This window comes from Lepidochelys kempii, chromosome 1 (genome assembly GCF_965140265.1).
Source record: "Lepidochelys kempii isolate rLepKem1 chromosome 1, rLepKem1.hap2, whole genome shotgun sequence".
Taxonomy (NCBI): domain Eukaryota; kingdom Metazoa; phylum Chordata; order Testudines; family Cheloniidae; genus Lepidochelys; species Lepidochelys kempii.
Genome location: NC_133256.1, coordinates 220,507,189 through 220,523,044, shown reverse-complemented (window position 1 = coordinate 220,523,044; position 15,856 = coordinate 220,507,189). Strand labels below are relative to the sequence as shown.

At 40.5% G+C, this 15,856-nt stretch overlaps 1 protein-coding gene and 1 pseudogene across 6 annotated transcripts in view; both read left to right on the top strand.

Annotated features, from left to right (window-relative positions):
* VWF (von Willebrand factor) overlaps positions 1-15,856 on the top strand; it is a 227,620-nt gene that overhangs the window by 83,623 nt on the left and 128,141 nt on the right. For all 6 annotated transcript variants that reach the window (XR_012155350.1, XR_012155349.1, XM_073315040.1 and 3 more), the window contains exons 19-21: positions 211-314; positions 11,801-11,939; positions 13,318-13,452. Coding sequence is in view for 4 of the 6 variants with exons in the window: in XM_073315040.1 (XP_073171141.1) it covers positions 211-314; positions 11,801-11,939; positions 13,318-13,452 (378 nt within the window). In the remaining 2 variants the exon portion in view is untranslated. The remainder of the gene's footprint in view (positions 1-210; positions 315-11,800; positions 11,940-13,317; positions 13,453-15,856) is intronic.
* Positions 1,692-1,836, top strand: LOC140905661 (U1 spliceosomal RNA; annotated as a pseudogene).

Genomic DNA, 15,856 nt, shown 5'->3' with positions numbered 1-15,856 from the left:
CAACGTCCAGTCCCTTCCACCTTTTCCTCCAGAGTGGAGAAGAGGTTGCATTTCATGCATCTCTGGCTTTGTTCAGGATAGGCTTGTCTCCTTTGCTATTGCATCTGCATTTTCTCATGTTTGTTTTCCTTCAGTGTGCTTGTAATTTATACTAGCAGATATTAAGGGGTCAAACTGCTGATAAAATGTGTGTGGGGTTTTTATTTTTAGGTACGACATGAAAACAAATGCGTTGTTCCTGAGAAGTGCCCATGTTTCCACAATGGAAGAGAATACGCTAAAGGAGAGACAGTGAACAAAGACTGTAACACTTGGTGAGCTATTTGCATTGTATTTTAAGTCTGCAGTAATGATGTTTTCTTTCCCCCGCCACTTACTGAAGAAAGTGGGGATAGGAAAGAGGATGCATTAAAACGTTGGACTAATAGCAGTGAAAAGTGCTTGGTGTGCTCTTGACCAGCACTGCATGATCACATCTGGTTAGGTCCAGAGTATGATTATTCATAGATTCATGGCTAGGGGCAGCAATATGGCCTAAAGGATAGAACACTGGATCGGGACTCAGGAGAACTAGGTTACATAAGAAGAAAGGAAGATAAGAAAGGCCATACTGTATCAGACTAAAGGTCCATCTAGCCCACTATTCTGTCTTCCGACAGTGACCAATGCCAGGTGCCCCAGAGGTAATGAACAGAACAGGTAATTATCAAGTGATCCATTCCCTGTTGGCCATTCCCGGCTTCTGGCAAACAGAGGCGAGGGACACCATCCCTGCCCATCCTGGCTAATAGCCATTGATGGACCTATCCTCCAGGAACTTATCTAGTTCTTTTTTGAACCCTGTTATAGTCTTGGGATGTCCTTTCTTTTGGATTGTTGTTCCTGTCTGCACCAGCTAATGGACAGATGTACCATAAGTTAGGGACAGGCCTTATGTACATAAAAATATGAGAACATAAGGCTCTATTCTTTGCTTTGCCATTGGCCAACTGGGTGACCTTGGGCAAGTCACATAACCTCTCTGTTCCTCAGTTTCCCCATATGTAAAATGGGGATAATGATACTTAACCATCATTTGTAAAACACTGTGACACCTACTGGGGGAAAGTGCTGTATAAGAGAGAGATGTTATTGTTTGTTATTATTACAGATTCATAGGTTTTAAGACTGGGAGGGACCATTATGATAATCTATTCTGACCTCATGTATAATACAGGCCATAGATCCTCACCCATTATTGTGATACCCTAAGGCCTTCCTGTGTCTCCTCAAGCTTCCTCTGTAAGAAGTATTCTACATCTGTATAATAACTGTGTGTGTCATATACATAAGATATGTTTTATGTCCTATACAACTATTGTAGACCGGTAACATGCAGTTTTGTACAGTAGACTATCTGCTCCTCCCTTCACCTAGCATGAAGGAGGTCAGCATCCTTATTCCTGGACTAAATGTGTCCTGTTCCCCTCAGGTGGGTAGTCTATATAGGGTTAGGTTCTACGGCTGCCATAAGCTAATGGTGTTGCTCTGTTTGCTCAAGTAGCAGAAGTCTGTGCTCTGGTGCACAGAGGTTCTAAGTTCAATTCCTGTAGCTTGGTTGTGGTGGGGAGAGTTCCAGCTGCAGCACCAGAAGTGCTGTGTTTGCCCCTTGCTCCTCCCCCTTATGCCAAGCACAGTTACCCACTTTGCTTCTCCTCACCCTGGCAGGAGAGATACCATGACCACGAAGGTGGTTTTCCCAGGGTGAGGCTCACCCATTGCACTGCGGGTGTGCTGATTCCTGCGATTTCCCCAAATGCGGGAAAGTCGACTGCATAATTTGTCATAAGAGGCTTGATTTTTAAAAGTGGTGAGGTCCCAGCTGTTCCTGTTGAGGTTATTGGGAGCTTCTGGCTGCTTATTTAGGTGCCTTATTATGGATTTAGGAGCCTCACTTTAGGCTCCTAGTGTTGCAAATCCTGGCCCTGAGTGAGCAGTGCACACCTGCTGCTGTAGCAGAAGTAGGCTGGGGGCAGTTTGTATCGGTGTGCTGCTAATGAGAAACTCTGGCCCCGTGTGCCTTAGCTCTAACAGTACAATGAGAGCTACAACTACTGCCAGCCTGTTCTTAGGTGGTGTCAGTAGCATGATCAGTGGTGTCAAGGCTCTAGTCTTTGCCTGTGGTCTGCCATTTCGGCAGGCTGAATATAGATTTATACCGGATATAAATATATACGTTCCCGTGCAGCTCTACCAGCGTATTTCACTCCTCGCCCAGAGCATTGCTTGTTGTTCCAGCCTTGTTACATCCGCACATGCCCCCCCCCCCCTCAGATCAGCTGACATGCTTACATTTGGACCGACAGCATCCCCTTGCTATTCCAGTCCTGAGGGCTTCCGGATACTGCTATGCCATGGCACTGGTAATAGCAATATTTCCTAACTCTTACGTAAAACTTTTCATCTGTACATCTCAGCCCACACAACCTTGACCTACGGCATCCTCTGCTATTCTAGTTGTAGGCCTTGTCTGCACTCAAACGTGCACCAAAAAAACTACATCAGATTTAATTCCCACCTGCTAACCCGTGTGTGCACATGCTTATTTTGAAATACAAGGGTATTATTTTAATTTTCAATGGGTAAAAGCTGAATTGAAAAAGGACATTTTAATTCCAAAATAATCATGTCCACAAACTGACGCGCACAAACAGTGCGGCTTAAAAGCCAGTGTAGTTATTTTGCAGCAAACTCGTGTGTAGGCTTCCAGTAGAATTCTCACCAATCTCTCAATGCTCTTTAATGCTAACTCACCTACAGTATCCATTTCCTTTTCCTGTTCTGGGCCTCTGTTTAATAAGTAGCTGCTATTTTATAATAAACAGGGATCCTAGTTTTCTGTGATTAAAAAAACAAACACAATTTTCTGATAAAATAACACAAAAATCTGCATTTTTCCATGATTAAAATGAAATGCTGAACTTCAGTTTCCCTAGCCACAATGTATATCGGTATCAGCTGAACACAATGTTTTATTGATATATTTACAATTTTTCAGCAAGTTTGAAGCCTACCAGTGCCGTCAATCATTACAATAAAATAAAGTTAATAGAATAATCCAGTCACAGTGCATTGTTTCTTTACTGTTTTTGATGGCCCTGCTGTTTTAGCCTCTTGCTTTCATTTCTTTTCATTCAGTTTATGTTGAGTGCTTTCCATGTGTTCTACAATTGTCTGCCTTCGAACGTAATCGACAGCTTTGCTGCATACAGAACAGTACATTACCAGCAATGTGAAATTTGCCCTTGCTAAACTCAGTGACGTGGTCTTTAGGGGTGATTTTTAAAGTTTTTTTGGCATGTTTTCATAACTTTTAATTACTCATGGCTGGAGGCTGAAGTGAAATTCGAGATGCATTAAAACATGAACCCCTATAGGCTGTTGAGTAACCTCTATGCTGGAAGCAGTTTAGTGGACTATGTTTAGCTATGTAAATTTCAAGTGCATTCAAAAATCAACCACAAGGGGGAGAAGTTGCATGCATTGAATAAGTGACATTGGTACTTTGAGTAAAATCAAGTTAACACGTTTTTATTTTTTCATAAAATGTAAAAACTAAAGAGTCTCCGTAACAACACCAATTCTGTGTTTTTTCCATGGCAAACAGAGTTCTAGGATCCCTGATAATAGAGCTAAAAAGCTGTGGTTTAGCCTACACGCCCCTCTACACTGTAATTCCTACAAGGCTGGGAGAGCCAGATGTGGTGTTCCCTGACGCAATTAATAAACAGTTTCATATTGCAGTGAAAAAAAGACTAATGCAGACTAAGATATTACACTTTCAAAAGCAACTAAGTGTCCCGTTTACTTTCAATGAGACTTGGCTTTTAAGTGCCCAAGTCACTTTTCAAAATAGGACTTAGACTCCTGAGTCACGTAGTCTCTTTTGTAAATTTTACCCAAGACCTTTTACTGCCCAACTCTGTAGCAGCTTTCACGGTTCATTCTCAACTACATGAGAGGGCATCAGCTCCCCAAAAAAGATTTTTCTTGTAGGGGCCCTTAAACAACAGTTATTTCTATAACTGGGACATGGTCTTACATTCCTAATGGATACAAGTTAGATTTGAACCCAGTCTCCAGTAGCCTTTTTTGTGTTGTTTATATGGAAATACTAACTTTCCTATAGTGATTCCTAGGGAGCTAGTTCCTACACTGTAGATCTGGAATGTTATGTTTGAGAATAGGGCGGAAGAGACGGTTTTGATTTTCTTTAAAGAGTACAACCTGCTTTCATGCTTCTGTTCTTAGTAATCTGAGATGATTTAGGAGCTCAGCTCCACTGACAACTTTATTGAGGCAATAATATCACTGTGCAAGAGGAGAGTATTGTGGATTTTTTGTTCTTTTGAAAATCTATGGGCAAAATTCCACCTCACGCCCTGAGTTTTGCAAGAATACAGTGCATGGTGATTTCCATAGTCATTTCACTTATTTTCAGTCATTTTTGAATTTTGCAATCATTTTTACAAGATGCCACATTGCTCCATTTTTGCAATTTTTCTTTTTGCTTCTGATGTGGTATTCGCAAAATTGTAGTGATAAAAATGGCCCTCAAATGCACACCCAAATACATAAATGCTTTTCTTCTAAAATGGAGGAAGGTGGGAAATGCATAAAATAGCCAGTTTTTCTACTCGTGTGAAGCTTTTCATGTTTGCATCTCATTTCAATTATTATTTTAAAGCTAAAATTGGAAAGCAAGGTCTAATTTTATGAAAAGTAGAGTTTGAACAACATACTGGGCTTGTAAAGTTGTATGACAGCTCTCAGCAGACATCAAGTTAAGCATCATTTAGGAATCAATATGAGAAATTACTATCACTCTGAGAATATCCAAGAATAGATGGTTTGCATTTTGGAAGTCAAATCCTCCTCTCTTTTGTTTTCACTTTTTATACTGCTATTGGAGGAGTTCTCATTCTCAGTTGTTCTTAGCCAGATGTGAACACCTGCAAACACAATATATGAGTCAGAGGTGTCAGATTTGGCATTTACCTTCAGCTTGACAAGTGGGAGACCCTAGTTCATGAGCAACAGAATGGCTCTAACCCTAAGCCAGTGGCAGACATTTTGTAATGCTATGTGCTGGGAATTCAGTACTGTGCTTGAGCTTGGTGCATAATTTGGAATCATCTTTACGAAGCATGAAGCAGTAGAACTGTGCTTATCTGAGTTTTGCTAAATCACACACTTCATAATCTGTACAAAAATTGTTGGTCTTGCTCCACCTCTAACCAAACATTTAATAGCAGATCTTCGATGTTTCATATTACTGAGACTTCATTGTTTTCACCAAATGTACTGTAGAATATTTACTGTACTATGAAGCGTTATCCAAATTAAACTACAATTAGTCTCATGTTAAGGAGCTAAGCTGGGACGGGAAGGATCTAGGGTCACTGCCCAGCTCTGCCACAGACTTACCTATGTGATCTTGGGCAAGGGATTCAGTCTCTTTGTGCCTCACTTTTCCCAGCTGTAAAGTAGGGATAAAATTCCCTGTACCATACCCTTTATCTGTCATATCTATAGAGACTGTACATTCCTTGAGGCAGAGGCTGGCTCTTAAAATATGTAGAGTGCTTAGCACCGTGGGGCCCTAATCTCAAGCAAGGTCTCTAGGCACTGTTCTGACACAAATAAATAATCATAATAATGGATGAAATAAATGAAAAAAGGCTGTGATGCATTATCCTTGCTTTTTCTTGTTGTTTATTCCCTCTCCTATTAATTAGCAACATTCAGTAATTCACCGTGGCCCTTATCCAAAATCCTTTGATGGCTGTGGAAAGACTCCAGTTGACCTCCAGGGACTTTGGATCAGGACCTCTGGGTCTCCTAGTTACCAATGTGAATTTGCAATGGCCTGCTGGGTGACCTTGGGCAAGTCACTTCCCCACTCTCTGCCTCAGTTTTCCCATATAAAATGGGGATAATTATACTGACCTCCTTTATAAAGTGATTTGAGATCTACTGATGACAAGTGCTATATAAGAACTAAGTATTATTACTGTGGTCAGTACAACAAAAGGGTTTAAGCATTATCTGGAAACTCTTAATAATCTCATAACAATAACCATAGCTAGCATGGTGGCATGACTGATTGCTAAAAACATACAACCCACCCCCACTCCACCCCCCAATCACCTTATGTGTTTTATTCTCCTCTCACATACACAGATGTTGCTCCACTGAAATCAATGAAGTTACACCTGTGGAAAACTGGTGAGCTAAGAGAATTAGGCACTTTTGCATTATAGATGCAGGTGAGCAGGCTTCAAGGCTGTGTACAGCTGGCAGTAAGGAGAAAAGACAGAGAAGGAATGAGTAAGAAGGAGAAAAGTAAAAAAAGAATATTTCCTGCCTCCTTTTTTATAATGTCTGTGGTTTTATATGAGATTAGCAGTGCAGTTCAATTATTACAGTAGCAGTGAGGCATCATGATCCCAAACCACTAACTTGACCAGATTTCTCCTTTTTCTGATCAGCTACTCTCAGTGCACAGTGAAAAGTTGGCTCTGCGCCTACTCTGCGGCATAAAAGAGGTTGGCTGGCCTCTTGCTATGTGTGGCCTGTGGTAGGCTGGATAGTCTGAAGCCCATCTATCTCATAGTTTGGTTTGACCGCCACATTAGAATTGACCAGGGGCTGTCTTGCCCAATCCATCCCTCAGAGTATTGTTCTGTCAGACTATGAGGTAACGTCTCAAATTGCTGGGTCAGATAAAATACCATTAAGAATGAAATGCATTTAAGAACAGGGAGACTTCTTTGGACAGGGATGGTATTATACTTAAGTAATACAATCTGAACAGAAACCATTGGCAGACTGAATTACAGGCCTGGTTTCTTGGTCCGCAAACTTGGTCACTAGAGTAAACAGAGTAAACACGTCCTCTTGCATCAGTTGGATATTAAATCTACTACTATTTTGGCTTCCTATGAGGAAAAAGGGACACTATCGCAAATAAAAGAAGGGCCAGTCACATTATGCTTCATATTTAACACGTAATGGTCTTGGGAGGATAATAAAAGTGTTTTTGTAAAAGGATATGCTGAGCAGAACAGGATATCCACAATCAAACACTAACAGCATTATGAAATATTCCAGCACACTCTGCCCAGCCCTCTTCTTGTAATAAGGAAGTTCAGGAAAGCACATATTTCTATATGCTGTCTGTAACTGAAGGGATAACCTATCCATACTGATGCATTGTTTTAAAGGTTTCAGAGTAGCAGCCGTGTTAGTCTGTATTCGCAAAAAGAAAAGGAGGACTTGTGGCACCTTAGAGGCTAACCAATTTATTTGAGCATAAGCTTTTGTGAGCTACAGCTCACTTCATCAGATGCATAAAGTGGAAAGTACAGTGAGCAGATTTTATATATACACACAGACCATGAAAAAATATACATTGTAAGGAGAGTAATCACTTAAGATGAGCTATTACCAGCAGGAGAGTGGGGTGGGGGGAGAGAAAACCTTTTGAAGTGATAATCAAGGTGGGCCATTTCCAGCACATTTCCAGGAGTTAACAAGAATGTCTGAGGAACAGTGGGGTGGGGGGAAGGAACAAACAAGGGGAAATAGTTTCACTTAGTATAATGACTCAACCACTCACAGTCTCTATTCAAGCCTAAGTTAATTGTATCCAATTTGCAAATTAATTCCAATTCAGCAGTCTCTCTTTGGAGTCTGTTTTCGAAGTTTTTTTGTCGAAGGATACTCACTTTGAGGTCAGAAATCACTGTTCCTCAGACATTCTTGTTAACTCCTGGAAATGTGCTGGAAATGGCCCACCTTGATTATCACTTCAAAAGGTTTTCTCTCCCCCCATCCCACTGTCCTGCTGGTAATAGCTCATCTTAAGTGATTACTCTCCTTACAATGTATATTTTTTCATGGTCTGTGTGTATATATAAAATCTGCTCACTGTACTTTCCACTTTATGCATCCGATGAAGTGAGCTGTAGCTCACGAAAGCTTATGCTCAAATAAATTGGTTAGTCTCTAAGGTGCCACAGGTCCTCCTTTTCTTATTGTTTTAAAGATAATGAGTGAGATTATTACTCCCACTCTGGCCTATTTACAAGAGGTAAAAAGACCTGGGTGGTGTAAAGTGGTACTAAAAGTCCCTTATCCACCTGGGGGAGGACTCCCTGAGGACAGGTGTGGAGGCAGACGGCTACAGGCTGTTCTTTAGAGGATTTACTTGCAACCCACAATATAGGGGGCATGCCTATGGTAGGGCTGCAGCACAGAGATCTGCAGAGATTCCAGGCAGTACTATGGCCCACAGGGCAGCCTTGGGAGGCTGTTGTAACTTAGGTCTTCAGGGGGTATCTCAGTTACGTTAGAGTCCCTATCCAGCCCTTGCAAGAGCTTGGGATTGGGAGGGTGCAAAGTATAGGAGGTGCAGCATAGGGTTTTACGCCCTATCTATTTATTTTCATAAAGGATCCTGAAGTGGATCCCAAAATTAATTGGTTCACGTACCACCTCCTTAAAAAAATTGTTTTGAAGTGGGTTGATGGATCATCAAGCTCATTTGCCACTGGGGTACACCTACCACAGTTTGGGGAACACTGCATAAGGGACACAGTGGTGATAGACTTTCTATTTGCTCAGTCACTCCTCTCCAGTATGGCACTGTTGGAATTATGCAGTAATTTAATCAGGCTGTGCGGTGTCTGGATCTAAACCAGCCATGCAGGGGAATAAGGCCTATTTTCAACCCCTTGTGGATCTCTCATTTTGGAGTTCAGACACAATGAGAACAAAGGTCAAACATAGCCCACAGAGAGCTAGGTGAGTCAACTGTTAGGCCAGAAGTCTCATCCCGAGTAAATCACAAGTGAATTTATGCCTGGAGGAATAACGCCACCTTCTTTTCACTTTGCTGGATATCACTAGATTTGGGCAAATAATCTGCAGCAAATAATTTACTTGAAACATTCCAATTTGTTTTCTTGCTCTCAGAATATCCAGGAGCGGATGATGATTTTTGCAAATGTGCCTGTTGTTAGAATTTACTAAACAAGTGATTTGCCAGAGTGTTTTGTTTTGATTTTTGAACTCTGGATTGATCTCAAACAGGTCAATGAGAATATTCGGTACACAGCATTTGAAATCTAAACTGTGTTGCCTGGTTGAGATCGGTCACATAAGTTGAAAGGCATTGTTTTCATTCACTGACTGGAAGATGGTAACTCTTCAGGTCAAGGAGAGGCCCTGAAGAACTCACTGGTGCTTTGAATGTCTCAGAGAGTGGTAATTTAGGGCCTGCTCCAAAGAAAGTCTCATCAACTTCAGTGGGCTCTGGATTGGGCCCATAGGGAGGGAGCAGATAGTAGCATTATAGACTTTGAGAAAATTGAAAACTTTCCCCCTGCTTGGCTATGCAAGTCTTACCCAAGTCGTCATTCCTAGGTAAATTAGGCTACTGTAAGATTTATTGGCTAGGTGAAGCGTTTACATTTAATTTTCTGTCAGCACACTCATACAAAGTTATTGCGTGTGTAATGCCCAGCCTGTATTGGAGCCTGTTGGGTCAAAAGAAGAAAGGGAGCAGTGCGAGTTGGCTGCTCAGAAGCAGCCTCATGGTGTTTAGAAGGTTGGTTGGTTTGTTTGTTTTGATTTGGAACAAGGGGTACCCAAAACAGCTGCTCTTGGAGCAGGGGCAGGGAGAACTCCAAGGTTTCCAGGGCAGTTGAAGCAGGGTGAGCTTGAGCCCGGTGTCATGTACTTCTGTACCATCTATGGACTAGTCACAGAGCTTGCCTATGCACACCAGATGTGTGTATCCTAAGAGCCTTTAATGCTTTGCCAGGTATGACTGAGGTTAGTTTAAAACTTAAAATTGCAACAAAGATTGCACAAGAGGATTGCTCAAGATGTAATTAAACATCCTAACAACTTTTCCTCCAAACTTTGGTCTTACAGGGGCTGAAAACTGAGAAACTGAAAAGGGAACATATAACAGTGGGTTTTATGTTCTAGTGCATTGTATTTTCTAATATCGAACTCTGTTATTTCATAATATAAATTTTTACATATAAAGTGAGTTTAATTAAGATAATAATAGAGAATATACAGTAGAGAACAGTAATAGTTTACAGTAGTTTATGGTGTAAGCCTAAATTGTAGTTCCTGTTAAAACTAGTATTTCTGACCTACTTGTGATTATTCCCCACTTCACTGATTTCTACTTTACCCCAACTGATTGAGATAAAACATGATCTGACCTCTAGATTACCTGTGCTTCTCTTTATTGCTCTGATTCAGAATACTCCTCCATTGGGCTTGTTGCACATGTGAGAGTCAGTGTTGCCTAATGATTATATTTTAAGTGTAACTTGTTGTATTTACACATTTACACCAGTCCTGGGACAGAGATGGTCAAGCAGCATGCAGGAAATCTCAACCCAGAATTAATGCCAGGTCCCAGAAAGCAACTCTGCCTCAAGAATCGACTAATCAGAGACAAAAGCAAAGAGCAAACTCTGCTATTGCTATTACAGGTCCCTTTCTAAGGACTACTGCCTTTACACAGAGGCTTGCATAGCCCAAAAACTAGTACCATCACCACAGCATGTCTACCCAAGACTGAACACGTGCTTGAACATTAAGAAAAATCATTTGAAAGAAAGATCACCTGGTGATCCCTGCCATAGAGATTTATAAGTATGATAAATCTGATCTCTTGATCTCAGTTTTGGGTATGGGGGAGAGGTCTTCCTTAAATTTATTGAAATTACATCTCTCTATGGATTTTGTACTACATACCTAAAATCAACTTTCTTGGCTGAAGATATTAAAGTTCTGAAGAAGCCTTAGTTTTTGATTCCTTGCTTTGGTTCAAACTTAGATAAGTGCAGAAGGTAAGTCCTATTCATAGATGACCAGAGGATGAGCCTTTTGTGGTGCACAGGTCTTAGAGCCCTTGCTTGATACCAGCCCTAAAGAGGGGCAACAATAAAGAAATTGAAACTGAAGTATCATCCTTCCCCACTTAAAAACTAAAGCTAATCTTCCCCCCACCCTTGCTATCCATCAATTTGCCTACAAAAATCTGCCCATATCCCTAAATTACCATATAATTCATTGCCATTCACTGTTCAGAAAATGACCAGAATTAGTATAAAGGGGGAGTTGAGTGGAGGAGCCCGAAGGGTGAATGCTTTTCTGGAAGATATCCTTTAGCCAAACAAAAGTTATTAGGCTCAGTAGAGGGGTAACAAGGTGAAATTCCGTGGCCTGTGATATACTGGAGGTCAGAGTAGATGAGCTAATGGTCTTTAAATCTATGAATCTGTGAAGTCTTGTTGGTCAAAATTTTCACAAGTGGTTAATGATTTTTGATGCCTCAAATGATTTTTGATGCCCAACTTGAAGCATCTCAAAGGGTCCTGATTTTCAGAAAGTGCTGAACACCCCACTCTGAAAAATCAGACCCTTTAACGTGCCTCAAGTTGGGCATCCAAAATCATTGGTGACTTGTGAAAATCCTGGCTAATATATGCCAATTATGAATAAGAGATACTGGGTGCTAATAATAAGTATATAAATCACAATGAATGATCTGTCACTCTGCTTGCTGCTACTTCTCTTCCAGTTTTCTTTGTCTCAGTGTATTGTTTCTTTGGGTTTTATGCTCTTTGCGGCAAGAACCTCGTCTTTGCAAATAGTATCTGGCACACATTTGGCACTGTATAAATAATAAACAGTAATAGCTGTTGGTCTTCTATTCTCTTTCTTGCAGTGTGTGTCGTGGTCGAATGTGGGACTGCACAGATAATGTATGTGATGCCACCTGCTCAGTTATTGGTACAGCCTATTACTCGACATTTGATGGACTGAAATATATGTTTCCAGGTGACTGTCAATATGTGTTGGTTCAGGTAAGAATTAAGACTATTGTTCATTGTTAGAATGACATGTTAGGTTAAAAAAATACTTTGTCTGTAAGCCTTAAACAAAGAAAAAAAAATCCAACATTTAAATGAGTTACTGTAAAACATCCTTCATTGCTAGGCCAGATATATAACAGAGGAACACAGGACTCAGCAGTGGAATAATAATGCAATCCTGGAAAGTTTCAAGACTTATACTCAGACTACATCTATTCTAGATGGGTGAGATGGCTTGGAAAAAATAGGAGCACTAACAACTTCATCCCTACTAGTGAATACCCACTACCCGTTTCCGGGAGGCTTCTCTCTCCGAAAGTCTTTTCTCTGATACCACACCCCCCTTTGCTGATATCCCACAAAGTGAATTGCAGGATCTCTACAAGACTGGCACTCTCTCAATTAACTACACTCAATCACAATGCCTCCTGAATTTAAACTTCATTTGTTCACACTTTCAAGTCACCAGCTTGTGTCAGGCTGATCTGAAACAACTTATTTTCTGGGAGTTCTCTATGTGTTTGTGTGTAAACACACACGTCTAAATCTCTCATTGCTCCCACAAATTAGAGACTTAGATATCTAAGTGACCTGAAGATTGCAGCTACACATGGAAATAGCTGTGGGTGTAAATATGTGACTGCAAAAGCAGAGGGCAATATATGAAAATCTGGCCCAATATTGAATAGATCCATTCTTAAAAGATAATAATACTTTGCATTTCCATAGTACCATCCCTCCATGAATCTCAGTGTTTACAAATATTAATGAACTAAGCCATGCACCTCCCTGTGAAGTAGGTTGGTCTTGTTATTCTAATTGTACAGATGGAGAAATGAAGACAAGAAAGATCTTGTCTGAGACCACAAAGCAAGCCTGTGGCAGACACAAAAATTAGAACCTTAATCACCAGTGTCCAAGTATTATGTTTGAAACACTACACGATGTTTCTTGTATCTACAGAAATGAAAATCCATTTCATAATCCAGATGTGGCTTCATTTTATTTCATTATATGAATTGTGACATCTTGCCTTCACTTGTGTACATAAAACTGATAAACAATGCACCCATTGTATATCCCTGAGATATCACAGTTAACGTTTCAGCAGAAACCCTTTTACTTAAAGATCTCTTTACAAAGCATCTGTGTAACCGTAGCATGCTGGCCAAGTGTGCCTTTGTCTCCCACTATGGTCAGGAAAAAATGTATGAGTAGCAGAGAAACCAGCATGCTGACAAATGTCTGAGAAGCCCCACAGTGCCTGAAAGAATTCAGCTTTTCAGACTTGCGTTTTCCCCAGGTGTTTTAGGTATGTTTCAAATGTCCCTGTTGTTAATGACCCATTGCATTTGTTTCCCCTTAATAGGATTACTGTGCAGATGAGTCTGGAACTTTTCGGGTTCTCATTTCAAATGAGGGATGTGGCTTCACTGGAGAAAAGTGCACTAAAAAGATTACCATTCTGTTTGACAATGGGGAGATAGAGCTGTTCAATGGAAATGTATGTACTCCTCTGCTTCTCTTCCCTCTTCCTCGACAAAGGGTCTGCCAGTATTTTAGGATGGGTTGTAACATGGGGGATAAACCTTCTACTGTGCTTTGCTATTTGAAGAGCCATGTAATAAAATGAACATGCCAGTGACACAGTGTGGGGGGGGAATGTAAATCCTACATCAGATAATTGTGATGAATTGTTTGGGAGTATATGATACAATTCATACAACTCATGGGGCTAAACGTGTTTCTTTGCTTTGCCGTAATGAATCTCTGCAAGTCCTGCCTTGCAGGTGGTAGCTATAAAGCTGATTTTAGTCAGGGTTCTGTAACTAGCCATCATGGGCCACCTAATTAAAGGTATTTTGCTGTTGCCCTTCAGTCTTTTGCTAGGACTGTTGCATGGAGTGCTGCTGCTGTGCCTAGATCCATTCTTAAAAGTTAACAATACTTTGCATTTCCATAGTACCATCCAGCGTTTACAAATATTAATGAACTAAGCCGTGCACCTCCCTGTGAAGTAGGTTGGTCTTGTTATTCTAATTGTACTATCATTGGAAATGATGGTACAATTTTCTTATTGGAAAATGCTCTATGCAGTCTGGGCCTTCAACGTGGATTTGTCATCTGGAGGAGCTACATTTCATTAAACAGAAAGCTGTGAATGGCACAGAGAAATGACAGGGAGATCACTTCATTTTACTTTGTTTGCTTTCTCATTTTTTTGAGTGGAGCAGTACCAGACTGTAGCTCTCTTGTCTTTCTACATACTTTAAGGTATAAAACTATTTCAAGCATAGCTATTGCAAGAAATGTCTCTCCCTTACCTAGTAATACTGTGGCTTAATTTAGTCATATGAAAGGCCAGGCATGTTGCAGGAGCTGATGCAAATGTCAGCTTCCCTCCCCATGCTAAAACAAATGTCAGATGGAAAATACAGATGACTGGATTCCTCTTCCTCCCCCTTCCCTACACACTGTCCAAAAATGACCAGGAACCATTCCCACCTTCCACCCAACTCCATGACAGGAAATAACCTTTCCAGAGGGCAGGTTTCAGCTATTTGCCTGGGCGTTGTAACAGCCAGGAATGTCTCTGTGTTCATACATTACAGATCTCCAGTGAGTTATAGAGTTACAATTACCCAAATTTCTGAAGTACTTTACTCTGTCCTGGAATCCAGAGTAGATCTTTGCAAAAATGTTCAGAGAGACACATGACACCATAGAAAATTTGCCTTGTTTTGGGTTTAACGCACAAAATAGAACCAGCTTTTCGCTTGGTTTAAACCTGCAAACTGTTATGTTCCAGGTTATTGGGAGTGGCTTACATCAAAGCACTGAGTACATAACCCATAACCTTTCTTGATCACATCTGTGTATGGGCCATGCAGACACAAGGATTGCTTGGGGGGATTGTAAACAGGACATTTCAGGTCCCAAAGCAGTCCTGTTACTTATTGCAACTAAAGGAAACCTCCCCTGAGCGTGCACAAGTAACAAACTGTTCTTGGCACTGGGGTTAGCCATGCGGGCCAGAATTTGCAAGAGGGCTGAGCAATGACCATCAGCACCAGATTTTTTAAAAAAAAGCCTACCTTCCATTTAGGCACTAAATACGTGGCTGAGTTTTTCAAAAGCGCTAAGCATCCAGCAGCAACTACTGTGAACAAAGGGAGGGTGCTGGGTTCTTTTGAAAAACTGCCCCCATAAGTATTTTATCTGCATTGCAGATTCCCCACACAACACTGACAAAACTCTCAACCTCAGCTGGGCAAGAAATATTTTTTTCCTGTCCCCCCAAAATTTGTAGATATAAAAACATTTTCCTGTTACAAATCTGGAAGAAAAATTAAAATCAGAAACAATTTTGTGAACCCCAAACTCTCCCAAAAATTCAGTTTGGGTCAATTGAAATGTTTCATTTTGATTTTGACAATTTTTTTATTTTATATGTATATATAAATTACTATAATTAGCTTAGATTAAAAACAAATAGAAAACTGAAAGTTTGTATTTAGCAAATGTAAAACACTTCCATGCTGCATCAAATGTTTGCAAATGTTGTTTTGAAGGCAGCTTCTAGTTTTGAGTGGTCCAAGAACTATACAAGGTACCTGGGTGTGACTATCCCAGGAGGTGTTAAAATGCTGCATGAGATCATTTATATTCCTCTTCTGAAACAATTAATATCTGCCACTTCTCAGGGTCAGAAGTTTACTACTTCATGGTTTGGGCAAGGAGCCTCCATAAATATAATAAATCCATGACTTAGGTTAACATTCCAATTCTCTTTTGACCAGTTCTGGTCCTTGTCTAAATTTTGAAAGACAAACATGGACTGATTTTGTGATTGTTTTTTTCTGCTCACATTTGGGTATTTTCTTTTCTAAATAATGTGTAGAAACAGT